Below are 27,791 nucleotides of genomic sequence, written 5' to 3'. Positions count from 1 at the left end.
TTTTCCACAATATGGGTTTCTTTACCCAAGGAATTCTCAAATAGTCTACTTCTGAAAGAAAACAGACTCTGGAGACACTCAGAGCATGGCTACTCCTAGTCAGACGATGGATTCAGCCAAGCTAGCCTGGACAGCTAATTCATTTGACTGTACTTGATATGTGTCTATGACACCAAAATATGACAGGAGGATCAGCAGTCAAACAAAAATATTTATTGGCCAGGAAGAGCGATCACAAATGATGGTAGAACATTCACACAACCGCGACTGGCATGCCAACCTGTTGTTCATTCTTACAAATAAAAAGAGCACGATGTGGAGGAATGTATGAATCAGCAGAGGAGCATACACCGAACATGGAACACTTTGAAACAGTCATAAACAAACTTACACTCGTCACACCGACTCACATTTCTGCGTGGCCCCTACACAGACAACCATCCACACAGAAACCAAAACGCTTTGTCACCAGGTGTGTTATTCTGTTCAGGTCACACGCACTACCAACACAAATCTCTCTAGCACTTGCTGCTGCTGAGTGGACCTCAGGAGTATTCCCAGGTTGCAGTATTTGAGGGGGATCTCGGAAAGACGCCTTGAAGAAGGGTTAAGAAGCAGCAGACCCCCGAGTTTTCGATGCTGATTCTGTCTTGGCTCTCTGCCTCTGTCACGCTAACTTTCAAGTGAGTTCACTCCACTGATTTTCCTCAAGTAAAGATAATGTGGAGATGGAGACAATAAGGCTTTTAAATGTGGTGGATATGCTTGCCTGGTGGAACAACTGTTAGCCATATTGCCTCAACACACCAACCCTAAACTAATGCGCTTCAATGGGAAAGCCATAGACAGAGGTAGGCCTTTGCCATTTGGATAGGCAGGGATAAGCCCTGTCATCTGTTGCTATGCTACTGGGCAGCCATGACCTCTGACCTTTTGGAAGAATTTAAGGATGCAGGGAAGTCAGTAGAGGAATGGATGCAGCGTTTCTCACAGCTCTGTGTGGGAGCTCTGTGTTCAGACATGAACGTCCATTAAGGCAAACGAAACAAGACAACAGTTTTAAGGTTAATTGAACATTAGTGTTTTGTTTTTAAATAGACCACAGCAGTCCTTTTAAGGCCTCCCTTTCCTCGAGTTGTTAGTTGGCTACAGCGGAGGAGAGCGACATTGCAACTTAGTGCTGGACCAGGGTCCAAGTACTGGTTCTATCATGGTATCTTTGTTCTTTTGTTCACTACGGCGTCGTCTTGTGCTTACAATAATACTTTTGGGTTAAAGAAAGGTAGAGGACTGGTGGTAATCGTGTGGGTTTTTTTTTGCGGTAGTCTTCCCCGACAGTCTATCTGCAAAAGCCACTTACAAAACAATCATTAAAAACAGCTCATTACATTGCCTGCTGTACATTCACATGATATGGTGTTTGTGTGAGCGCAAATGTCTTGAGGTGCTCCAAATAAGGCATGACTAGAGGTTCTGAAAGCCTGGATGACTCAACTTCCCATGCAATCACTTGAGTGATATCTTTTTTTTTTTTTTCAAATTTAGATGTAGTCATTTCATTCCTTTAATGGTTTATAGCGCAAAAAACAACAACAACAAAGAAAACTAAAAACTAATGACATTCATTATCAGCCAGTTCGGGATTAAGTCACTTTTGATGTCTTAGTAAGAGTGCTAGAATTTTTTGAAGGGGCCCAACCTAATTGGCACAGAAGTAAGCTTAATGATTGGTCCTTCTTACTGCTAGTAGCAAGCAGGGGATGATGTGCTTTCATGACACACAAGTCATTGATGTAGAGCCTAGAATGCATACAAAATCTTTTTAACAAGTGATTTCAATCTTTATCAATCAATCACTCTGCATCATCATCGTTTCCAGTAAGGCAGGAGCGGATTCGCCATATTTGTTTTCTCCTTTGCTACCTTATGCTAGAAAGATCCAGTGTGTGACTCGAATGAGAATGTTAGTACTGTTTTGATTTTTCTTTTTTTTTCAGTCGTAGGTTTTCAGTCATTATTTGCACACTAAAGAGGATGACACGGTGGGGGTGAAGGTGCGATTGCCCTCAACTGCTGACATTCAGACGTTAGGTGTGCTGTTGCCGCCATACATCAAGGACTGCACTGACTTCTGCCTTTTCGCGATTAAAGCTGGATCGATTTACAAAGGTCACCATCGACAACAACATTCCTAGTGTGTTTCTGTTTTTCTCGTTGCGCGTGTGCTTGACCCTGTGATCGTGCGGCAGAAGCGTCGTTGCTGTTCCCTAGCTATATGCTACTGCCCACACCGCTAACAGCCAGGCCTGATGACGCTCAGTGTGTCCTCCTGCATTAATCACTTTAGCTGTGCCTCTCCGCGGGAAGAGGTTCATGGTTGATTGTATTTGAGCTGCCAGACGCAGCTAAAAACAGAACAGCACTTTCCTATCTTTTTTTTTTTTTTCTCCAGGAGGCATTTCACAAGGCAGAACTTGGTGAAAGAAAGAAATCATAAGAAAGAAGAAGAGAAAAAAAAAAACAAAGTCGAAAAGTAGGACAAGTGGAGTGCTAAAAATGAAGGAAGAGAGGCGGGAGAGAGAGAAGCCTGTAGTGGGCCAAAAGCTATCAGACTGACTGACTAACGGTAGAACTCCCATGTCTTTAGTGTCTAACTCTTACAGTGCTCGACTTATTCTCTAAAAAAAAGTGTGTCTGAGTGCATGGTGGTGGGGGGGGGGTGATGGGAAAGGGGTGGTTGAGATGAAGCAGAACTTCTCCCTTTGCTCAAACGCTTTACTAAAACAGTGGAAGACAAAGTTGTTAGTGTGATTCGGTGAGGGTGGCAGGTAGTGGTGGTCCGGTTAATTGGCGATGGCTTAAGACAAGTAGTGACGTGGTTAGTTGGCCATACAGTAAAGCTGATAGAGACTAAGCATGTAGTGGTCTGGTTAGTGCACCACACAGACGTCCGTAGTATCTAGTGGTCTGGTTAATTGGTCACAGAAGAAGGCAGAGTACATGTGGTGGTGGTGGTGGTGGTGGTGTGGTCTGAATGGGGTGGAGGAGGTTAATGTAGTTAATGTGGTCTGTTAATGTGGTTTGTGTTGGGAAGCACAAAGGCTGGGTGTGGTGGTGGTGGAAGGGGCGGGGTGGGGCGGGGTGGGGGGAGGGGGGTGTAGTGTGGATGAACCAGGAGGGCTGACAGATGAAGCATGGATGTGAACTTGTGGACGGAGGGAGCGATGGAGAGGAGGAGGAGAACGAAAGGCAATATAAGGAGGTACCAAGGAGATGAAAGGAGCGAGACCTTCTAGGAAGAAAGAAGTAAAGAAATGAATGAATGAATGAATGAATAAATGAATGAATGATGAGAAGATCATGAATTGAAGGACAGATGAGGAGAAAAGAGGAGAGGAGAGGAGGAGAAGAGATGAGAGGAGAGGAGAGGAAAGAGGGCTACAGTACAAGGCCGCTCAGTCTGTCCAGTCTTTCTTTATGTTGAGGTTCCACTCCCACGAGAGGTGGTCGTGCTGGTCGTCGTCGGTGAACTTGGACTTGATGTTGTAGGTGCCGCGGGCCAGCATGCCCTTGGGAGCCTCCTCCAGCGGGGTCAGGAAGTCGTACTCGGCAGGCCGCGGGCCGTAACTGCCCACCATGTAGTCCGACTTATCAACTGAAGGGGCAATTGAGGGGGGGGGGGGGGGGGGGGCACACAGGGAATGGGGGTGGGGGTGGTGTTATCATGAGCCAATAAGTCAGAGGCACTCTCAGAGAAAAGAGAATAGTGGTTTCATTTATCAGATAAAGATAAACACAAGATAATATCGTGACAGATCAAAGATGCACAAACAGAAGTGAGGGAAAAAAAACGTCACCAATGACTAAGATATTTAAAAGAGACTCACGCCAGAGATATTAAACCTTTGACTGTGTAATACGTAAGGGATAATCAACGACGCGCCGTGCGTTTATAGGAAAATAATGCACGTTCGAAGTGGTAATAAGGACCCGACGCCGCAGGCGGAGGGGACTTTACACTTCGATAAGTGCATTATTTTCCTATAAACGCACAGGGCACGGAGTTGATTATCCCGCTTATACCACTGCTACTATCACTTCCGTTTATATTGCCGCTGTCTTAGATACAACGTTGTTGTTTTTACCGTTACATTGACATTGGCGAATTAATATTCAAGTGTAATAAGCCCAAAAGTAGGGAACTACTTCATAGCCGTCCGGTATATAGAAAAATAATGCACGTTCCAAACAGCGCATCACAATAGGAAATTTGACCAAGCAGTGGTATAAAAAGCTTTAATTTTTTGCCTTGATTTACCAACTATTTGTCAGATTCTAGTTATGTTTTGAGGTCTGTCTGACCATTCACTGTGGAGTTGTGAGTTGCTCCCCATTCCAGTACTTTAGGAGACTGATATTGTTCTGCCCAAAATATCTCTCAAGATGGCTGCCGAGTGGCAAGAATTGCCTATGAGGAGGACTGATATTATGACATCCAACAAAAATACTGCTATCGTAAGAGAAACAAAAAGTGTGCTTAGCAAGGGAAGAAAAAGGAATTTCTCCGTATTATTTCTCAACTGAGCCGGTCTGTGACTCATGTTATGATGCAACAGCAATGGGAGAGGGAGGAGAGAGAACACCACATACTCCTCAGAGTGGGCCACAGCACATACTGTAGTTTGGGAAGCACAGCCATCTACACCCTGGAATATACTCGGCAATGGAAAATGTCCATCAGAGGGACAGTAAACGAAAGAAAAAAAAAATGAAAACAAGACTCCGCACTTACTTCGCACTCCCTTCCTGTAGGTCTGTTGGATGAACTTCAGGCCAGAGACAATCTCCCGGTTCACCTGTCACAAGAATGCTGAGGTGAGCCGTCGCCATGGTGAGGGGTCAGGGCAATGTATTCATAGCAACAGCAATTAGACCAGTCAAACTTCAGACCAATTTCTCCTCATGTGGGATGTATAAATGTTACACGGCACTCAGCTCCACTGTCAGAAAAATGATTAGCAGTTTCCAGCCAGAGTTGGAGTCATTCCACTGACTGTGCAGCTTACAGTGGAAAGGTACTTAGTCTTCGGTCACAGTGCTTATGGTGTTGTATAACAGTCCACTCATAATGGGGCTGCTATTCGCTAAGACTAAAAATATGCCAGCGTCCAAATGCGTATATCTATATAAAATATCTGGAGATTTTGTACCGTGTTGTTTGATTTTTGTACTGTGTTGTTTGATTTTGCATTGTTACATTAACATTTAGAATCAACAACATTTGAGTCTGCTGTTACCTAAGACTAACAATCTTCCAGCGTCCAAATCAATACATTTGGATTTTGCATTGTAACACTAACACTGAGAGTCGACAGCATTTGTATGCAGCTTGTGTCTGTGTGGAAATGGTGAAGCTATTCATCTCCAACCCGCTCTGTTGGTCTTCTGAAGATAAATGATCATCATTCATGAGCGTTCATCAGCATGAACAGAACACAACACAACACAACACAACAGTGACACAGAACATCAACGTTTTTTTGGAGACATCTTACCTTGAAGCTGATCTTAATCCTATACTCAACCCCCTCTTTTAACACAAAGCTTTGCTTCTTGAATTGCTCCAGATCTCCTGTTCAGACAAGAGCACACAAAAAAAGGGATTGAAGATATTCCTTGTCTTCCCATACTAACACAAATTATGCATTCTTATTTATTTATTTATTTTTCACAACTTAGGAACACAATCATCTCGAGCGATGCCAGAGGAACCTGTGTGTATAATGTGGAGCAATAGGAGCCTCTACTCACCCTGCAGGTCCAAGGTGAGAGGAACTGGGGTAGTTTCACACATCAAGGTCAACCGAGTCACCTGGACGTTTGGAACAGCGGAGTCTGAGGCTGAAGCACACACACCCACACAACCACAAACACAAACACACAATGGTATAAATATCTAGTTGTCACACACAATGGTATACATATTGTCACATCCTCTCTCTTATCAGTCTGAAAGCTTCTGTGTGGGCTAATCAACACTGACACATCATCTTATCATATGGGTAAGATAGTACCTTGCATTGCAACACCTTTCTGGGGCATAACCATAAGAAGAGCATTGTCGGTAAATGATCTGCTTAAGGCGAAACGTCCCGATAAATGCACTTTGTGGCCCATTTAATCATAATGGAGATCAGCGTGATAAGGGAAAAGCCCACACACACACACACACACACACACACGTATACAACTTGTATTGTTAAGCACACCCTTGTGAATGGCTGTCCTCTGTGCTGTGCCTGGACACAGACACTGGGCATGAGCATGTAGGTGAGTCATTTCTCGAGCTCATGACACACACTACGCCAGTGAGCGCCAAGCACCAGCTAAGCTAAGTGACAAATTCAACTTGATAACCCCAACACCAGGGGGGAAAAACACATCCACAGTCCATACACAGAGTACACATAAAACGTTTTACTAATAATGTTATTATTATTATGATTATTATGATTATTATGATTATTATTATCATTATTATTAGCGGTAGAGGTAGTATTGTTATTATTAGGGGGATAGGATACAAGGGTTTTATATACAGCCGTGTTAAGCTCAGTTAGATGGGCATTATTTTGGGTGGGTCCAAGCAAACTAATGAATGAACGGCTAATGTTTGATTTCTGATACCATATGAATAAGCCAGCGCAAATAATAATATCTGGTACACATTCACAGGGATATTGCACAAGTTGTGAAAGTGTAGTAAGTAATATTGGCATCAGTCAGCACTGTGTCCTGACACAAGAGCTTAGGACTTTTTTTGGAACCCCAGGGCTCCCATTGGTCCATCCCCGATAAGGCAGCAGGAGCAGACATTCTTCAGCAGTGCCAGGAGCCAGCCACCCCCGTACTGCTCGTATCAGACATTATGTGTAGATAAGCGAGTGTCCTTCACTGACGTTCTCTTAACCAACACACCATATACCTGCTATACCTGCTCGTCTATGACGTTCATAACCCATAACCATCTATATACACCAAACATGTATGGAGGCAGACAGACAAACAGACAGACAGACAGACAGACAGACAGACATACAGACACAGACAGACACACACACACACACACACACACACCAGATTCGTGGCCGTCTCCCAGCAAGGCCTTCTTGTACTTCTGCAAGCTCTCGTCATCCTTGTCCAGCTCCTGGATCTCCTGCAGGGTCTTGCGGGCGGGGGGCCTGTAGTTGACCGTCTCGCTCTCGCTCTCGGCGTTCTCCGCCGCGATGGCCGCCAGCTGCTCTTCAGTGGGTTCCTGCTCAGCCATGACTGGACATGCCACAACCAGAGAGAGAGAGAGGGAGGGGGGGGGGGGGGCAGAGAGAGAGAGAATGAATAAGGGAGACTCAGATGAGAGGGCAGAAATAAATGGAAGACAGACAGAGAGACAGACAGACAGATAGATAGAGAGACAGAGAAAATGGTGAGGGGAAGACACGGGACAGATGGACAGACACAGAAAATTACAGGAGAGAAAGAAAGAGACAGATGTGAGCCACAACGAGAGAGGGGGGGCAGAGAGAGAGAGAGAGAGAGAGAGAGGAAAGGTAGCAGAGAGGAAATGAGGGGAGAGTGGGAGTAAGGGAGAGAGATGCAGAGAGAGAGAGAGAGAGAGAGAATAAGGGAGACTCAGATGAGAGGGTAGAGATAAATGGAAGACAGACAGACAGAGAGAGAAAATGGTGAGGGGAAGACACGGGACAGATGGACAGACACAGAAAATGACAGGAGAGAAAAAAGAGAGATGTGATTTTTAAAAAAGCACGTCTGCAGCAGAATCATCCCCACACGGTGACAGTGAGTGTGCCGACGTGCTGTGCACAGCTCACAGGACTCTCTCCTCAGCGGAGATGACTACGGAACACCTACACACAGGGGAGACCTCGGCTACCGCACAGTGCCAGCGGGTCACCAAAATGTCAGCGGCTAATAACATGAGAAACATAGTGGGGTGCGGCCTGGGCAAGCCTTTAGAAACATAAGACTTGAAGGCTTGCTGTGAGGAAATATTATTTCAACGAAGAAAGACGCTCTGGTAAAGGAATCAACAACTGATAAGACTATGCTGTTTCATTCTTGGAATTTTTTCATTGTGGACAAGAATTATTGAAGGCGCTTACAAAGGCAGGAAGTGCATATTTGCCTTGACAGCCTTCCAAACCACATGGACAGCCCTAACTCAGTTCAAGTGGCCTTGTGTCTTGGCCAGGATTCCAAACGCAAGCCCTCGTAGATTCAACCCAGGCCCAGTAAGATGTGACTGTTTCAGCCATTTTATGGTATAAAACGTACAATATCCTAGCTGCAGCCTTTTTAAAAGATTAAAAAAAAAAAAAAAAAAAAAAACAATAGCTGCCGTTTTTTTGGTGGAGCACTCTTCTGTGAGCACTTAAACAAGCTGTTCAAAAACATAAAACTTTTTATAAAAATAGCTAGAGTGTGCTAAATAGTGCATGCCAAGTCTCTCAGTATTTACAGTATGTTGTGTCAATTAGTGTCTAATTGTACATTAATCACTGAAATATTAACTTAAGCTTTAGGAGGCATTATGTTATCTTAATAGCAGAGAAAGCATTTCAAATATGAATGGAAAAAGTGGATGGGCTTTCTAACTTTTCATTTATTTTTTTAAAAAACAGGCATTTTGCGAGTCTTTTGCTAATAAAATATATTTGCATAAAAACACAGCATTCATTTATTTGACAGTTACAGCACTTTTTTTAAAAATGAAATTGTGTAAGGATTTGGGGGATACTTCAGTGTCTCAACCTATAGTAAGCCTATGTGTGGTTGAGATGGCCACATAGTTGTTGGTTTTTTTTTTCTTTTTTCTGGGCCTGTAGAAACAAGCAGTGGAATTCCTAAAACTGAATGTCAGACCAACAGATAATTATCCTAGCATTCTACAGACCTCGGAGCAAAGCAGAAAGCTAATTTCTGGTGTGCAATTTTCTGTAAGTTATATGCTCTTGTTAATGTAGCCTCATCACTGGTTTTGGTTTCCATAGTGTTAATACCAGTGAAATATCTTCAAAAGTCACACAAACAACTCTTACCACCATATACGGATTCCTTAGAGAGAAAAAAAATACTATTTTAATTGACCTACAAGGCCAAGGCCTACACATTTCAATCAGTTTAGAACGTAGGCCTATATTCTGTGGTTAGGCTATAAGATTGTGGACAACAAAATCTCTCTAGATTCCCTGTCCCTGCAATCTCCAGTCAGATTTGGAGGTTTGAGGTCTGCCCCTGGAACCAAACCAAAGCGATTGTAAGACTCCTCAATAGAAAAGGGGGGCAAAGAGGGCTGACTGACAGATAGGCCCATAGGCTTACTGACAGACTCACTTGTGACTTGGCTCATGACTCTCTCCCAGGACAGATGTCCCTGGAAAAGGTTGGACAAAGCATCACGTTTTAAAATCATCCCTCAAGTCAAGTAGGCCTAGGCCTATACGGTTTCCAATGCCTAGGCTAGATGCCATCATTTAGTTTAAAGAACCAGATAAGATGTAGCCTACACATAACATGGACTGGTTTAAGGATACCTTTTAGTCAACAAAGATTGTCGGATAGCCTACTGTGAAAGAACAATTGCCCACTCAGACAGACGTGTGTTGAAATAGCCTTGCCTAAGAACTCAGAAACCTCGGCAAGCCCATCAGTAATCTGCTTAATTGACCAAGTAGGCCTGGTTGAAATGCAGGGAGAAAAATAAGGATTTAGGCTCAGTACCCCCAAAAAAGTACCCATAGGCTATTATTCGCCATTGTATGACTAGGCTATACCCTAGGGATGTGTTCTCGGGTTGTACTAAGGCGATCTTACAATAGACATGCTAGCTGTATAGCAAACAGGCTATTTTTCAGTAAATTGGCAGTAGCCTATCTCACACTAAACACAGCTAGATGTCAACACTGTTCTATAAATTACGCGACTTCAGCTAATGCGCTTACATTAGAAACATGACACCCATCCCTGTTTCTGACAGTTGGCTACATTGTGTCAAGAGTGAAAGGTATTAGCTAGTCCGTGAGGGAGATGAACTGGGCTTTACGCTTCACAAGCCGCATTTACCGAATAGGTAATTAAGTTTAATCGAAAGATGCATTTTGTCACACCTCTAAAATCTTTTATCAAGCTCATGGACAATCAGCGGAAACGGTCTTCTCCGTCATTTGCGACGTCGAGAAGCCGAGAGATTCTATGGGGGCTGACAAACGCCCCACTATCTATTTGGTTGCCGGTTCACGAGTTTAACCAATTATTTCGTCATGGTGCAGATATTATAGCCTACTTCATCGCATGATTAATACTTGATATGTAACACATCATCTTACCGTTAGCTTCCACCGATGCTTTTTTCGGCTGCTTTCACCAATTGTCTGTGCACTGCCGCTTTGTGCAAGTATGGCGAACTGAAAGCGGAGACGCCCGCACTGCACTACACGCTTCCGGGAAAGACGCAGCGTAAGTTCCCGGAGGCATGTCAGATGTCCGCGACTTGAAGGAGTGGCTCGCACTTGTTGATCTCCATTTGGTTGGTCTGTATAACCACACAATAATTCTTCTAAACACATATTCAACTAACAGACTGGAGACCGCCCTTCTCACGGGTAGCCTATAATAAGTCATTTGAGTGTTATCCAACATGCATCAGGGGTCCCACATCACAACAGGGATTCATCAAATCTCCCAAGGATTAATGGTATAGCTTTAACCGATAAATCAGATCACATACTCTATGATCCTTACTGGGTTTGTGAGTGAACCCTCCCCATTACCAACTAGCTGCCATAACATCCTTGTAATAGTCCATAACCACCAACCACGAAAAAGTTGTGCCACTCATTAGTATAATTTTTTTGAATGAATTAAAGCGAATCAATAGAAAGGAGCCAGGAGATACAAAGGCACAGTAGGTTTAATACAGGATTACAAAATATTACAGTGTTTACAGAAACCCACTATGCATTTAAAACATTTAGAGAGCATAAAATCATATCGGAGCCGGGAGAAGAAAAATTTAAAATCATAACAAAAAACATAAAAAGCTCTCCATAGACCATCAACTGTGTACACAACCTCTTGTGAGGTCTAATTCCTAAAAAAAAAAGAAGAAAACAAAAAACGTGTGTCCATCCTGAGGTCCGAGACTGGCATTTCTCCATAGGAGGAGGGAATGGCTAGGTCAAGCGCTTAACATCAGATACTGCTTAACTGGTGTCCATCTGGAGAACAGGAAATAACAACTCATTACTTTTTTTGTCACTGGAATGTGCGTTCTTCATACTTGCAAGTTGCAACGTAAGCCACGCTTACGCCAGAAGACTGACACTATTTGGGAAAGATTCTTGAAAGCTTGTAGCGTTTTGAGTAGAGACTAAATGGGGGGCATTAGTTAAAAGACTCCAATCTGTCAAGAATCTTTCCCAAAGAACGTCTTCAGATGTATGGGTAGCATCATGGATAGAATAGCCCAAAACACTGCAATCATCTCGCTGTAGGCCAATTATTTTGATCAAACAGCCGTTTTGGTGAGCTCAAAAAGTGTTTCAATTAGTCAATACTACTGGTATACAGCACAGGGTCATTTCAAATTAACTAACCAAAACATCTGTCTGACAAGCAGGTGCACAATGGGAAGAAAATAGAATTGTGCTATTCTTTCACTTTCATCTTTACTTTTAAATGTCTGAACCTTCTAAAATCCTTGATCTTGATTGGATAAGAGGATTTTAGAAGGGAGAATGGGGAGAATAAGTATTTGAACCCATGCTAAAGTTGATTAAAAAGAGGAATATAAAATCATCTTTTGTAGTTACTTTCAGATTTTGGCTTTACACAGATTTCAGGGAGAATCCAAAGGTCTGACAACAGTTGTGAAGACCTCAACACAAAGGTCAATTTGTACAAAGGTTTTTTTTTAAAAATATATATAGGTTTTGAAATCAGCACCTTTTAGCCAAATGTTGACATACCTTGGAAATGTAGGCATCTAGCTGTGCGTCCAGCTCCTCAGCGGTGAGCTGTTTGGTCTCGTTCCGTCGTCCTCCCCGTCCACCACGTCCTCCTCTTCCTCTGTATCCGCCGCCGCCGCCACCGCCGCCACCACCACCCTCACGTCTAGATCCGCCGAAATCAGGGTCTCGCACGCCGAGCCGCTCCCGTCTGAAAGAGCCGCCAGAATCAGAGTCGCGAGCCCCGAGTCGGACCCGCCGCTTGATTCCACCGGAATCGGAGTCTCTGTCTCGGTCTCCTCCTCGTCCTCCTTCGCTTGAGCTGTGGCACACATCAGGGTTCGGTTAGATTTCACGATGCATTCACAAGTCTCACCAGTGTTGTAAAAGTGTAAGATTAGACGGAAATGACAAGTTTGAGGTTTCAATCCAAATGTATTCCACATGTAGCTTATATTGATATTGAAGTGACATTTACATTCAAGTCGCCCCATCACTTGCTATTGAAAATCAGTCAGTTACATTTTAAAATAAACTCCAAATGTTAAATCAGGAAACAAACATTCAGCTCTCAAAGTGATTCCACTCTCTTTCTTGAGTCAGAGAATATATTTAATCAGCCCAATAACCAAACCTTAAAAAAGGCCAATTAGAGTTCTTTCCCTGCCACAGTCCAGAGTAAAGAAAAAAATCTTAATTTTCCATTAGGTCAAGAGAGACAAGATACACTACTCACAAAAAGTTAGGGATATGTGGCTTTCGGGTGAAATGTAATGTAATGTTTCAACATAGAAAGCACTGAAACACAAAACTTTTGAATGTGCACGTCCAACTAGGGCTGTGCAATTAACTGAATTAATCGATTAATCGTAATTATGACTTCCAACAATTGTGAAAATAGCATAATCGAAATATGATTATTTTGTTACATTCAGTTTCATAACAATGCTCCTTTTTCGTCTTGAGCTGTCGCGTGCGTTATCATTTTCATGTTTTTTTTCCTGTTGGATTATATTTAACATTCAATTGAAACATTTTAAAACTATACATTTTGAATATGGATGATAGTTCAAAAATTAGAGTAATCTTTAATAATCGTGATCTCAATATTGAACAAAAATAATCATGATGATTTTTACCATAATCGAGCAGCCCTACGTCCAACAATTCAGAGGTCACATTAAGTTCACCTATAAAGGTGATATTGAATTTTAGGTTCATCCTGAACTTTCACCTGAAAGTAGAATATCCCTGACTTTTTGTGAATAGTGTATGAGAATGATCCTGTAGGTTAAGAGGGAAAATATTTATTCTTAAAGATATGAGCATGAGACATCCAACCTTTGCCTTGACGGTGACCTCCGACTTGAAGAGATCTGTCCGGTCACCAGCTGGATATCCATGGAGCGACCTGAAAACACGACAACAGTTAAAACTCCATCACCTTCACCCTTCACCACAACGGTTAAAATGCCATCACCTTCTCACTTCATCACAACGGTTTAAACTCCATCACCTTCTCACTTCACTACAATGGGAAAACAGAAAACTAAACAGAGTGTACTTTGACTTCAACAGACCGACGTACCGTCAAGAGGGACACCATTGTACTGCTTCATGGCTTTGAGTGCATCAGCCTTTTTCTCAAAGTGGACGTCTGCTGTTCCCAGGCTTCGGCCTGATCGGTCATAGTGCACGGCTGCTTTTGTCAGATTGCCAAACTCCTTAAATAATTCCTGAGGAGAAGATGAAAGAGTTAGGACATCCAATTTTCTTTTGGCCATTTGGAGTCTGGGTGGTCTTTGAACTCAAGGTAACGATCAGCTGAAGTCTGGATTTAAATTCAGATGGGAGAACTGAAGGTCATGTCCTAACTTCCATTAACAAATCCCTCATTTTAGTGAAGGTTAACTTCACTGATGAACTACAATGATTCATTCATTGAAGGATAATAAAACAACAAGACACATGTACTTCTAAAACAGTGTTTATGTTGTGTTGAAGTGGCTATCAGTATAAGGTTAAATATGTGTATACAACATTTGTAATGTTTATTATTGTTCCTTGAGATAACTGGTTATGTAGGCTGAATCATCATTTAGGCTACAGTATACTTCTTATACCATATCTATATAATTTATGTGAGCTATATATACTATACAGGTCATAGGGTTATATAGGGGTGCCAATATTTTTTACCCCAGTATTTTGGGAAGAACATGTATTTATTTATGATACATTATACATTCACAAAGAAAATTGGTGTCCTTAAAGGTTGGATTTTTCCTAATTTTATTACTTAAGCCATTAAAATCAATTTCCAAAAGATGATTTTATATTTGTCTTTTTAGTCAATTTTAGCATGAGTGGCAACAATTTCAGCCATGACTGTATAGGGTGCCTCTCACTCGTGTTTTATATATCCTCCCTTCCTTCCTCGGTCCTCATTCTCATTGATCTAGATAAACAATGATGGGGCGGAGAGCAACAATAGGATAGTCTATCCAGTGCTAGTTACAGATCAGTGGGAATGAGTCTGGAGGACCGAGCATCGAGGAGGGATGTTGAGAGGCCCATAGGCTAGGTACTGGAAATATTATGAAAAAATTCACACACATTCTGTTTAAAGTAGTGCCATTAGCAAGGTACCTTTATGTCAGCATCAGACACCCCAAAGTCCAAGTTGGACACCAGCAGCTTGCCGGTGGTCTCCAAACCAATAACCGGGCTGGAGTCTCGCCTCTGAACTCTGCTACTTCCGAATCCATCATCAAACATGTCATGTTGCCATTTGTCTGGCAGTTCCCTAGGCTGGAAGTTGAAGAAAAACAAAAAACAAAAACATCTAGCATCATGTAATGCAAAATATTTACATTATCCCAAAAAAGAGACCTACATGTACTTAATACACTCAACAGTAAGTCACTGATTTAGTCATAACTAATTTGGGCATTTCTTGAATGTTTACACCTGCACATTAGGAGCATCGATTCGTAGATGCACCGACTGTCCAATTTAAGGAACACCTCAAATAAAAACAAATGGAAAAAAAAATACTTTTAAATACTGAGGACTCTGATCTGGACGGTGAGTGGACCGAAATATTCAAGTGTTCACTGCGCTGAGGTGATGTATTCTGTCCCAACTGGCCATTCCATTGGACATGCTCCCTCGATGAAGAAACTGATCTTCCCAGGGCCTATTCCCCTGTAGGTGAATTTCACAATCCAGAAAACTAAATTTGGTTTTCACTTCAGTACCTTCAGTCCACAGATCTGAACTTCTGATGGGGATAGACATTGTTAAAACAATGCACGGCAAAGCGTCCATTTCAAATTCATTTTAGTAAAATGTTGTTGTCCAAACTTAATGAGGAGGCTGATGTGAGAAATTTAGTGTCTGATACCGTTAGATCAAACATGGCATAGACCGCGAAGCCTTCACATGAGCGAGGAGTCCAGAAGGGTTGACCATCCAGAAATTCTCCTGCAAAAATCGAGGTCCTGGACTCGAATGGGTCCACACCTGAAACGACTTCAGCTCGAAGTCGTATGATAACATTACACCGGCGCAGGAGTTGGTCGGATGTGGCGGGCCGCAGATGAATAAAGCGGATTTTCTTCTTCATGTTATAAGCAAACAAGCTCGGCAGAATTAAAACTCTTTGATCCTCCTTAAAGAATTCATATATATTCTTATCTCGCATTCTAGATTACGCCAAGAATGAGCCAGCTAGCTAACGTTAATGCTGCCTTTGAGAGCATGCTCTTAGCTAGCTAATGTTAGCTAACAAACTAACGTTAGCTTCGTTAGCTGGCTAACGTTAGCTATGTGGATAACCGCGTTGAGTCTTCGGGAAAGACAACTGATGTGTCCTTTTTTAGGGCCACTCTTCGTGTCTGGATTTATCGGTATCTTCCTACCCTGGAATATGGAGCCGGTCTTGGTTGTCTGTCCCGGTTGAAATTTTGTCGATTTCTCGTTGGACCCGATCCACTTCGAAATCCCCCACTGCCCCCACGGCTGCTGCCGCTTCCTCTGCGAGATCTTCCGCCGCCACCGCCACCTTTCTGTTGCTTATTCTGTTTGATGATATCATCCAACGACATACTGAGTTTGTCCGCCATATCGCCACACTATTAAACTCTTCCTATATAAGTATTGCTCGACAATTCAAACTAAACTCTTAGTAGCACTGGAATACTTGTCACAAAAGATTATCCAACTTGCTAGCTGCTATCGTCCGTGCGTATGTAAACCACGGAAGTGACGCATTACTTCGCTACATTCGCACGAAAGCTTTATTTGGTGGAGCCCTCTGGCGGTAGCCTATATTGTGGGCCCTTAAAAAACTTGCAAAAAAGTTTTAGGCCTGAAGTCCCTCTCAATTCTCAGTTCCCTCAGTTTTCACGCATGGCAACTTTTATTTTGAAGACATGCAACAGTGTACACAGCCTCCCTAGATTATTGACCCCGAGGGACAGAAATCAACATTGCTTGTCATCCTAGTCGTTTCTGTGAGAATTCTTTGTGACTATACCTACATTTAATCGAGACAACGGTGAGTGTAATAGGCCTAGGCCATCATGGCGAGTCAGCCTAAGGTACATGCTCTGCCTTTCCAGGTGCTGGTTTTCGTTTTGCTAAGAAATGCAGTTGCATGCTTTATATTTCTAGCCGATAGCCTAAATAATAACCTCAAGGCCGGCATTCCTCGACGTAAACGTAAGATAAGGAACAGTAGCCAAGGCATATGCTAGTCACAACCAGATTCTTAGGACTAGCCTATCTGTTATTTGTACTTTTATTGTTGTAATGTTTAATTAATGTAATTACGATGTCGTTTATGTTACGTAGCCTACCGTGACATGATTGATTATTCATTTTTTTGTCAATAGGGCAGCTTCCTGTTTTGAACTCAGAACAAGATGTCACGTGATCTTTCACAAACAATCCCCCCTAATGCGCTGAGCCGGCTCGCGCAGGATTGGCTGATGGAAGACACGCCGAACTTTGATCTGGCAGGAGTGTGCGTCGGATCACGTGAGGTGAAGGCCCGGTTGCTGTGCAAATCCCCAGACACGGTACTGGCGGGCTGCCCGTTCTTCAACGCAGTCTTCACAGAGCTGGGATGCACTGTGCAATGGAGCTTCACAGAGGGCCACAAGTTGGGTGGGTGAGAGAGGCTATAGTCATTTAGTCAGAGACTTTCTAATGAGGAGACCCAGCACTCAAATAAAATCTCATGTATGGGGTTAGTTTGTAACACAAACATGGCACGCAGAGACTCTGTGTGGCGACTGTGTTGATGCACATGTTGCAATAGCACTCTCACAAGTTTCCTCCCTGTGCTCTCTCAGGCCCAGACCCAGTGACCGTTGCCGCGGTGGTGACCGGCCCGGCCAGGTGCGTCCTGCTGGGGGAGCGGCCTGCGCTGAACTGCCTGGCGCGAGCCTCCGGCATCGCCACGCGCTGCGCCCAGCTGCAGAGTCTGGCCCGGGCGGCCGGGTGGCACGGGCAGGTGGCGGGCACGCGCAAGACCACGCCAGGCTTCCGGCTGGTGGAGAAGTACAGCATGCTGGTGGGAGGGGTGTCCACTCACCGGCACGACCTGAGCAGCATGGTGATGCTGAAGGACAACCACGTGTGGGCTGTCGGGAGCATCTCACAGGTATGGATGGGATGGATGGATGGATAGATAGATAGAGAGATGGATAGATGGATGGATGGATGGATGGATAGATAGATAGTGGGGAGCATCTCACAGATATGTGCGGCTGTCTGTGGGAGGAAGGGAGGACCAGGACGCCTGAATTATTATCTCTGGGAGGGCCCACATTTCAACACATGTCTAGGTTCCGCAATCTCTAAGGAAGGTGGCCCATGTTAGACGTGTTGTGTGTGAGGAGGAGGGCGATGTGACACCGTTTCTCACACACTGAAAGGGATTTCCCTGCATTGCTTCCTTTTAGCGAAAATCTTAGTTCTACATTACATTGTGGGAAATACTTATGCTTAGTACTTTTGACATATCTTGTACCAGCCTATTTCTTGTTCATCACTCCCCCCCCCCCCCCCCCCCCATATACACACCATTTCATTACCCCCCTACACACACACACTCCATTACACCCCCCCCCCGACTCACACATACCATTAATCCTGCCCCAACACATACACTACCCCTCCCCCTTCCCCCTTCTGACAGAATTTAAGAAGATTTTGTTGGATGAATACAATTTTTGTTGTTGATGAATACAATTCCTCTGTTTTTTTCTTAGATTTTTTCTTAAGATATTTCCTAAGGAAACACTTGAGAACCAGATTCCCTGGTCTTGGTTAAGCACCTTAATGCAATTTTGGTTGTTTTGGCACCAGTCTACAGACATTGAATAGAACTGGAAAAACTGAGTACAAAGTGAGTAAGTGTTTTATTGTTCTCGTGATATCTCACACTCTGGTGTGTGGCTCACTAGGCGGTGGCGGACGCTCGGTCGGTGTGTGGCTTCAGCACCAAGATTGAGGTGGAGTGCAGGAGTGAGGAGGAGGGGAGGGAGGCCGCCGGGGCCGGCGCCGAAATCATCATGCTGGACAACTTCAGACCTGAGGTGAGGCCCTGCTCGAGCATCCATGTTCTTGAATTTCCCTTGGGGATCAATAAAGTAAGTGTCTTTCTGTCTGTCTTTCTTTCTTTCTATTTGGAGCGTCCATATTTTGGACCCTTCAGAAAAGCAGAACAGACCTGTGTGGATTTGTACTTTGTCTCTGATTTGCACAATATCAGTCTGTGATTCTTATTTAATCTAATAGCTCCTCCAGCTGTCCGTTCTGTCTCGTACAGAGACCTAGCTTTAAATGGGAAACAAATAACGTGGCTTGGACAGTGACCTGCTCTTCTTCAGCCAATCACATCACATGGCTTAAGGGGCACAAACGGGTCGGTGTAATTGTATTGCTGAGTTGTTACTCAAATATCAACAACTTTTCACCGGAAGCATAGACCAGACCTTTTAGTTGCTGGGGGCGCTTCATGTCGAGATCTAACCTGCTACCCTCTCAGGGGAGGACCTGGTTAGACCTTTCGTAGCAGTCCTTATGAGTGACTGCAGAAGTGAAAGCACCAGACATGACCTATAGCCTTAATTCTAGGCAACTTAAGACCTTTCACTTGCTGAGTTTTTACATTTTGTTAATGTGCTCTATGCTCTGTCTGTCTGGGGTCTTCCTCTGGCAAGAAACGATGCAAAAACACGGTATTCTTAGCATTGTCAGCATGTTTGAAAACAGTCGGCCAACCCCAAACACACCACAGTTTGTCCGGCCAGGTTTTCACTTCTCATTTGTATTAATAGTCAGTTCTACAGACCTGGCTGTCAGTCTGGGGTCTGACTGTTTGTCACCAACATTTACCACACAGTCAGACTAAATTTCATTTAGTGTTTTTCCATGTCGTCTCATAGGCTGCATCATCACGCAGGTGTGAAAACCCCACGTGAGAGCACTTCCTGTGTTGAGTGCTGCACAGCTGTGAGAGGAAAGGGCTGTTTTACGAGAGAAATCAAAGGGTTTGCTTCGGCTAACGCTCGCCACAGAACTAGTTCAATACAGTTCACGTTTCTATAGTTATCCATTTGGTCTCCGCTTGATGTGATGTTGACTCTATGCTCCTTATATGCCATCTGTGCATGGCAGTAATCTACAGCAATGACATCAGGGGCCTGAAGTTTTCACGTTCACCTCCCTTTTGCTCCTGGGTGTCCCTTGGTGCTCCCCAATCCCTCTTTTTGTATAGTATCTACGGTATTCATTTATTTTCTTTTAATTTATTTATGTAGTTGAATGGACACTTGAGCACAAGGAATTTCATTACTTATAATTTTTTTTATGTAGGGTAAAGTAAAGTAAAGTTCATTTGTATAGCGCATTTTAACGTACACAGTGCAACCCAAAGCGCTTCACACATAAGACAGTGCCGAAACGTAGCGGCGTAGTCGCCATGCGTACCCGTGATAACAAGACAAACAAACAAATAAAAACAAGACAAAAATGTCGGATGGAGCGGCGTTATCGCCAGCGTTCCCGTGACACCAAGACATACAAGACAGACAGACAAACACAAATCAAATAAATAATGATGACACACAGCCTTGAACCAACCCGGTGGATGCCGGCTGGACAGCACCAGAAGCACAAGCAGCAGAAGCAAAGAACCGTCGGAAGTCTTGGGCGACCCTGCAGATCAGCGACTCAGTTGAGCCCGACAGCGACAGCTTGTTTTCTGCTTGGCAACTGCTCGATCAGACTCCAGGCTGAGCATGGCAGCTCGCAGGCCAGCAGCTCGGCAGTCGCGGTAGCAGCACACCGCCCGCACTTGGTAGCAAGGTCCTGTCCTGACCAGACGGTGAAGTTCAGCGCTGCTCACGGATGGAGGATGTGAGAGGCCCAGGGCTAAAGCTAGCCATCGTCTTCAACCCAGTGGACTTAATGGCATCAGCCAACTTGTTTGCAGAAAAAAAAGACTAAAACGCACAAGACTATCGAGATTGCGTGAAAAGAGTGCAAAACATTTAACTACACAAATAACTACAAAAAAAATAACAGAATAAAGCACAAAATTACGAACATTACATAAAAAGACAAAAACATAAGCCAGACGGAGCGGCGTGTCTCGCCAGCGTCCCCGTAACCTAGCAACCTGATGAGTACATGACAATAAACTTGAAATTGAACTTCTTTCTGGTGCTGTTAAGTCCAGCGCTGGTCATCAACCTGGGTCATGAGTGTGTGATTGGTGAGGGGTGAGTCAGTGCTTGAATTACATAGCCTAGAAATCTAGACGCCCCTAGCGGCAGCAAATGTAATTTGGCTGGCGGGGCAGTCTAGGCACGATCCATAGAGTTTAGGAGCTGAGAACTGGAAAATCTAGCGAGCCAATCACAGTGTGTATAAAGTCGGTGGGCGGGCTTAACATAATGGTGACTGACATGCGAACAGAGGTTGCGACGGTAACGCATCCTGCTACTTGAAAACCAGAAGATGATTTGTTTAGCGTTATCCTATTGTGGAGAGGGAATTTGAAGGACAACTGTTTATCCCACCCCTCCGATTGAGCCCTGAGTGCAGTGAGTTCCCAGACCCTACATCTTGATGTGGGTCTGGCTCGTCAGGCTATGAATTACAAGCAATGGGTGCATTTCCCAAATTTGTTAAGAAGCTCTTCAGTGCTAAGATCTTCTGAGGAGTGTTCTTAAGAGCGCTCCTAAGAAGATGTTAGTGCTTAAGAGCTTCTTAACGAATCTAGGAAACGCGGCCAATTTCTGTCTGTGCAAAGCCAGCGACAGGTCCAAAGCCAGCTACATGCACCCGTACATCAGTGTATAATTAAGCAATAAGCCTCTAGAGGCCCTAGCAGTGGTTTTAGAACAGCGAAGAGGCATTTGTTAGGCACAACCTGCATAATATTTCGGTTTATTTACTCATTCGTGTGCAATGATGTTCTCTCTCTGAGGTTTTATGACAAGTAAGGTGTGTGCAGAAGTAAGGCGGCACGTTGCATTCAATTATTTTTAGTGTTTGGTAATTTCTGCCTATTTTTAGGGTTCTTGAGCAAGTGTGGAAAAAAGCAGAACAGAGGAAGCTTCGAGAAGTGTTGTCACACCTTCTTTCACACCACTGAGGTGACCACGGTGTGGTCGAAATACACATGCGAATGCATGCCTCGAGCGGGACGTTTCTCCACAGCTATGAGAATGTGAAGTGAAAGTACATCTGCGTGTTTATGGTCACCCTCATACATTGATCAGCATCAGTGGACTATCAGCTGACAACCCAATAGTGGCCACACCTGAGGTAACGGAATAGGCAGCGCAATGTAGATAACGATATAAAAACTATGTTTAAAAACTTCTTGACAAATCTGTGAGGTTGAACATGCCCTAATAATTTCAAAATGTGAAAAGTCATTATCAACCGTAAAGGTGGGATTTTGGTGTAGGCCTATCACTTGAAATCCTCTCTACATTCCGATGAATTAAATGCTCAGACATCCAAATATAATCCATCAAAATTTGCATGGGCCGTGACAAATAATTGATTACTAATCTGCACAGTAAAAAAAGACGCTGCAGTGTATCTGCTGAGTCAAGAGTGATTATGTGGGATACTACGGAAGTGTCACGTTCTGTGTCTTTGGTGATGTCCTGTCATGAGCACACTGTATCAAACCTCTCTACGTGCACTGAGTATGGTGGTAAAGGGTTGAGTCTTATGCTGCGTTCCAGACCTCATCCAAACGAGTAGGAGGTGGGACGTACCCTACCTAAAACGTCCTACCTCCCACTTCAAAGCGTTCCAAGCGTTTTGGAGTGGGAGGTTTAGAAAACATGGGCGACCGCTGTAACGTTAGCTTACCGCCGTAACGTTAGCAAATTAGGCTAGGCTAACTGTATAACGTTATAACTACTTTCACAATACGTTGTATTCTTTGTTGACACAATTTTAAGTCATAATATGAAGAACAAGTTAATTACCGTGTCTAAAACAACTCTACCCTAAAGTTTATAGCGTATTCCTTGAAGTTACCCGTCACGGAGCATGTCTCCATGGGCGCCGCCATAACCCTCCGACTTAATTTTATTGAGGTCGGGGCAGGTCGAGCTCCTACGAGTTCGCGAGTAGGAGGTCCCACTTCGACAGGTGTTCCTGTGCACCTTTCGTAGTTGGAGGTATAGGATAAATCCCACGTCCCACTAGTTTAAATGCTGTCTAGAATGCACCATTTAGTCAGGTTGCAAAAATGCTAGCCTGGGTGTTCCCTTACTGCCACGCTGCTAAGGCAGTCTGGAAACTACCACCCTCATTTTTGCCTGAGATAGGGGACCAATCACGGAACGGGGGGAAAGCAAGACGATGGCGAGCTATGCACAGATGCATTTGATAGACATCTGTGGCGCCCAATGAACGGATCTGGGCATTTTTTCAAATACGAGAAAATTAACGTTTGATTGCCAGACCACGTCTCATTTGAGAAGTGGTAGGCGCTAGCCAGGCTACAAAAATGTCCAAAGGCAACCATTTTGTCATGCTCTGGTGAAGGTTGTGATGATGAAACGCATAGGCGTGTTTTAACATGATAGAGATTAAAGGATTTTTAAATGCATGTTGAGTGCCTCGGATTTTATGTAAAACGTTTTCAACTCTTTGGATCCCTGAAGAGCACCAGAGGAATACACAGGGTACCTCTCAAAATCTCTCCTCGATCCTCGATGCTCGATCCTCCAGGCTCGTTCCCACAGATCTATAACTAACACTGGATTGACTATCCCATTGTTGCTGCCCCATCATTCTTTATGTAGATCAGTGAGGACGAGGACCGAGGAAGGAGGGGAGGAAGTATAAAACATGAATGAGAGGCACCCCCAGTCTTCCAAGCTAGAGGCGCTCCTTTGGAATTGATTGTGGCTGAATAGACCCCTTCACAACGGTATAAATATCCGGGTTTGCGTGACGTCACTGGCGGCAGAAAAGTTAGGCGGCTATTGAAAAGCACTAGTAATGCGGCTAAAATGAGTCCGTAATTAACCTTTGCTGAAATGGCTAACGATATAAAACAGTATGTACATACACTCAGTGTACGGGATTGGGAGGATTATTTGAAATTTTTTTTGAAAAAACAGACATTATCAGGTGGGACCATTCTGACAGATCCCTATTCTAAGTGATTGGAAAGAAGACGTAGCAGGATTGCCCTCCGTTGAATGGCCGGATATTTATAAATACGTTATTGAAAAACTGAGCGTCTACAGTAAGGAGAGTATGTTGCGGGTGTATAAATCATTGTATATTTAACTGTGTCCCAAATGGTCATGTCCAAGATTTACAATACAATGACGTATCGGATGAGTTTTGTGTTGTAGCTGATGGCAGTTGATGGTTGTTTTGCCTCCAGTGAACGTAGTGACGTAGGCTCAACAACGGTCTATAATGTGAGCTGCTTTGGACAAAAGTGTCTGCTAAGAAACATAAGCCTAAATATAGCTATGACAGGGTGTGGTAGGAGCTCCTAGAAAATGAAAAAAGAAACGCTAGATTTTGAATATTGAATAAATCCCACCGCTGACCCTGCCCTCCATATTCTGAGAATGGGGAACCAACCAGCAGGTCATGAAGTCTTACGATTGCCCTGGAGATAAACCCACACATTCTCATTTCCTGGAGGCGCTTCACACTTAGATAATCAAATGTCAAAAGATTCATTGCGTTCGTTTGGCTTGTTCTTAGAGCCCAAGTATAGGAGTTAGGGCTGTAACTCAAAACCATACTGGGCCCAGAAAAAACACCTGAACATATCCTGAGTGACTGAAGCCATAGTTTTTTTTAGTCATTACACAACTCACTGCACATGTCCAAAGTGTGTGTTCAGATGTGTGAGAAAAATTAACTCATGGTTAATGATGTTGTTATGCAGTTTGTCACATTGTTTTCCCCTCCCCCTGTCCTTGGCCCCTCTCTCTCTCTCTCTCTCTCTCTCTCTCTCTCTCTCTCTCTCTCTCTCTCTCTCTCTCTCTCTCTCTCTCTCTCTCTCTCCCCATGTATGTCTCTCTCTGTCTCTGTCTGTCATTCTCTCTCTGTCTCTCTCTCTTTGTATATCTGTCTCTGTCTGTCATTCTCTCTCTCTCTCTCTCTCTCTCCCTCTTTATCTCATCATAGCACAGGCTCTGCTCTGCTCCGCTAGTTTCAGATGTGGAGTTTAGATTAGCCTGCTAGTCGGTGCAGGAAGAGGTGTTGAGTAAGACCAACCGTCACACTTGACTGGTGACACGGGGGTGGTTTGCACACTTGTCAGTCCCTTCTTGAAAGTGTGACACGTCAGGGCTGTCTTCGTCCCACAGGCCGAGGCATCAGTAGTGAAGGCATTGCGCATGTGTATGTTGTTTTGAAAATGATACTTCATCAGACTTTTCCGAAGTGCCACTCCGAGCTCTCTTCCTTCGGCCAGTGCTCCTCAGGAGTCGCTTGACCAGTCGCTCGGGTCTTGAACTTGTGTCTGCCTCCTGCTCGTCCACAGGACCTTCACATCGCTGCCCAGGCCCTGAAGCGGGACTTCCCGGGCGTGATCATCGAGGCCAGCGGAGGCGTGACGCCCGCCACCCTGCCCCGGTACTTCTCCCCCCATGTGGACGTCATCTCCCTGGGCTGCCTGACCCAAGGGTGCCCCGTCTCCGACTTCTCCCTCAAGGTGCAGCGCCCCGACCCCCAGGTTGGACAGTGAAGCAGGAGCTTGGTGGACTGGATAGCAGGGGGGGGGGGGTCTTCCTGGATTTATTCCTGTTCACTTCCAGTCACTGAATGTGCCACTCTGCAAAAAGTGATATCTTACCAAGTGGTATGATCTTAACATAAAAAAACAACCAGATTTATCTGCCAATGGATTAAGAAAATTTGCCTCAATTTAAGATGAGATTTAAGATTTAATTAAGAATTTTCTTAATCCTATGGCAGACAAATTTGCTTGTTTTGTTTATGTCTTAATTTCAGAAGATAGTGACTTATCAAATAAGTCAAATAATCTTACAAGAAAGCTCAAAGTAAATATCTTTATACTAAAAACAATACAAACTAGATTTTTTTAATCTTGATATAAGATTATAACACTTGGTAAGATTTCTCTTTTTGCAGTGCATCTGATGCCTCTATTTCCTTGGATTCTGGATGTTTCCGTCACATAAGCTGTTCTGTGCCATGGTGACCACAGGACCTCGCCCCGTCTGGTCATAAGCCTACTGGACAAATCTCTACCGTCTCATCAGTACTGGTGTCATCAAGAATTTGAATGTACTCAATCAGTGTTACTATAGTGCTGAAATAGTCATGCGAATAATTTGAATAATAATATGCAGTCATTTGAAATAGTACATAATAGACATACTTCACATATTTAATTGATACCTTTAAAAGCTCACATTCCAGTATAATATAAGTATACCATTCTCTCATGTAAGCAGGTTTTACTGCAAGCTTTCTTTCTAATAGAATGCAGCAGGTAAAGCTCTTACTTTTAACACCTGTTCCTAACATAACGTTCTCTGATGTATGTTTGATAACGGTGATGGCAGACAAATAAAGAAGTGGTCATGAGCTTGTAATGAGCTGCTGTCAGCTGGTTGAATGCAACAGTGAACAGGCACCGTGAGGTGATGCATCTCACCTGTTCTGCCTGGATTTTCCTGCGGCACCTTTTCCTTCAGACTGCACAACTACCAAGTGCACACAGGTCCTCAATCCGTCTTGTACCTTTACCTCCTAAAAGTATGCATCTGGGGTAATGTCATTGTAGAGTGCTGTGGTTGGTCATTTTACAAGTCTGGTGCTAAACTATCTCGAGTAATACACTGTTGTGATGTAGTGACTACAAAGTAGCTGCAACATAACTCCGATGCATTTCTGTTGCTGTTGATATCGACTCTGCAGTCGATATCACATGGCCTTAACTTATCGCAGGAGCAAGGCGGGACCAGGCTTCTGCTGTGCAGCAGCGCAGCACCTCTCTAGGTACTGCGGAGCCTAGATCATGCCTTCATGACGTCAGGACTTCGCCCAAATTGGCTTTTACATCCCTGACGTATGTGCAGGTGTTTAGATGCCTCTTCATATCCACAAGGGCCTGTGCCTCATGTTTTGTCATGTGGTCACGTCTAGACTACGGGAAGTAGAGAGTGTACAACTTCATAGCAGTGTTTGTATCCCCTCCCCTGCTGTCACCGGCAGATCTTGCTCCTGCAAGAGGTCAGTTGGGGTTGAACTTGAACGCGCCTATTGACTGGTCACGTACTGCACTTTGTAACGCCCCCCTAGTGCGAGCTTTGCGATCTATTGATGGATTCAATATTATTACACACCTTGAGGAATTACCAGTTGAGCTACAACCCCTTCCTTATGATCATATTTCTACCTTAAAATAATGTTTACAAAATCATTTCAGTGGTTCATCAACTCATAACAGGGTGAACGGCATTTCTGCATTCGCTTCGCGGCTTCTATCGGCTATAACCGCACTATGTACCATAGTGACCTTACCAACTGACGCTTTGGACAAAGGCGTCTGCCAAATAACCATAGCCATAACCATAACCATGCAAGTTTACCAGATCGGGTAGTGCATCTGAACATTCATCAATACTTTCATAAAATCATGCAACATACTGTACTCTACCTTGTCTGTGGACATCGTTAAACAAATAGCGTGCGTGCGAACGAGGTGCTTTAGTGTTGCTTTAAGTGGAAGACATCAGAGTCAGGCTTTAATTATATGACAATCTATTTGTATGTCATTGCTTGTTGTCAATAAGCTAATTAAAATGCATTCTCAGTAATGGTTTTGGATAAAACATTTTTGTATTGTTGATCTAAACATGGCGTGGCACTAGTTTTGTTACTAAGACTAAACCGCATACAATAACTGATGTGGGAACATGTCAGCGTTTCAGCATTCATTTTGTGGTCTGCCGTTTGTAGGTGAAAGAGTGCTGTGTACAAAGAGCAAGTACTGACGAGGAAAGGAGAGGATGGTGGTGGCGGAGGGGTGCACTCTTCAGAAAAGTTTTACTGAGCCACCAATCGAGAAGTTAGGCTTATTACACAGAAAAGGTAGAAAGAGACCGGAAATATTGGCGTGCGTGTGTGTGTACGTGCGCGCATGATGGAGGACTTTCACATGCATGGTAAAGTCATAGTATGACAAAGTCAGTATGTCATGGTGAACTTCCTCAG

At 43.8% G+C, this 27,791-nt stretch overlaps 3 protein-coding genes across 6 annotated transcripts; 1 reads left to right on the top strand and 2 right to left on the bottom strand.

Moving 5' to 3' along the window:
* Positions 1 to 198: 198 nt before the first annotated feature.
* LOC134094046 (rho GDP-dissociation inhibitor 1-like) lies at positions 199 to 10,511 on the bottom strand. Of its 2 annotated transcripts, none has more exons than XM_062547432.1 (6): positions 10,404 to 10,511; positions 7,138 to 7,329; positions 5,812 to 5,901; positions 5,556 to 5,632; positions 4,793 to 4,856; positions 199 to 3,655 (listed from the first exon to the last, which is right to left on the bottom strand). In XM_062547432.1, exons 2-6 carry the CDS (start codon positions 7,325 to 7,327, stop codon positions 3,456 to 3,458), a joined length of 621 nt encoding a protein of 206 aa, XP_062403416.1. In that variant the 5' UTR covers positions 7,328 to 7,329; positions 10,404 to 10,511; the 3' UTR covers positions 199 to 3,455. The 2 variants fall into 2 exon arrangements, with proteins under 2 accessions (XP_062403416.1, XP_062403408.1); XM_062547424.1 differs by having other exon boundaries at positions 5,812 to 5,917; positions 7,139 to 7,329.
* Positions 10,512 to 10,969: 458 nt separating this feature from the next.
* LOC134094037 (THO complex subunit 4-like) lies at positions 10,970 to 16,295 on the bottom strand. Its single transcript, XM_062547409.1, has 6 exons — positions 15,947 to 16,295; positions 14,673 to 14,834; positions 13,612 to 13,759; positions 13,365 to 13,434; positions 12,045 to 12,345; positions 10,970 to 11,294 (listed from the first exon to the last, which is right to left on the bottom strand). The coding sequence occupies exons 1-6, from the start codon at positions 16,148 to 16,150 to the stop codon at positions 11,280 to 11,282; spliced, it is 900 nt and encodes a 299-aa protein (XP_062403393.1). The 5' UTR covers positions 16,151 to 16,295; the 3' UTR covers positions 10,970 to 11,279.
* A 92-nt stretch (positions 16,296 to 16,387) lies between these two features.
* Positions 16,388 to 26,167, top strand: LOC134094022 (nicotinate-nucleotide pyrophosphorylase [carboxylating]-like). Of its 3 annotated transcripts, XR_009940407.1 has the most exons (6): positions 16,388 to 16,584; positions 16,922 to 17,195; positions 17,384 to 17,694; positions 18,500 to 18,631; positions 25,090 to 25,407; positions 25,701 to 26,167. XR_009940407.1 is itself a non-coding variant. In XM_062547397.1 (5 exons), the coding sequence occupies exons 2-5, from the start codon at positions 16,952 to 16,954 to the stop codon at positions 25,291 to 25,293; spliced, it is 891 nt and encodes a 296-aa protein (XP_062403381.1). In that variant the 5' UTR covers positions 16,388 to 16,584; positions 16,927 to 16,951; the 3' UTR covers positions 25,294 to 26,167. The 3 variants fall into 3 exon arrangements, 2 of the variants coding, with proteins under 2 accessions (XP_062403381.1, XP_062403369.1); XM_062547397.1 differs by having other exon boundaries at positions 16,927 to 17,195; positions 25,090 to 26,167; XM_062547385.1 differs by having other exon boundaries at positions 25,090 to 26,167.
* Positions 26,168 to 27,791: the final 1,624 nt, after the last annotated feature.

The sequence above is a fragment of the Sardina pilchardus genome, chromosome 1 (assembly GCF_963854185.1).
Source record: "Sardina pilchardus chromosome 1, fSarPil1.1, whole genome shotgun sequence".
In the NCBI taxonomy this organism is placed as follows: domain Eukaryota; kingdom Metazoa; phylum Chordata; class Actinopteri; order Clupeiformes; family Clupeidae; genus Sardina; species Sardina pilchardus.
This window is presented reverse-complemented; position numbering and strand designations above follow the sequence as displayed.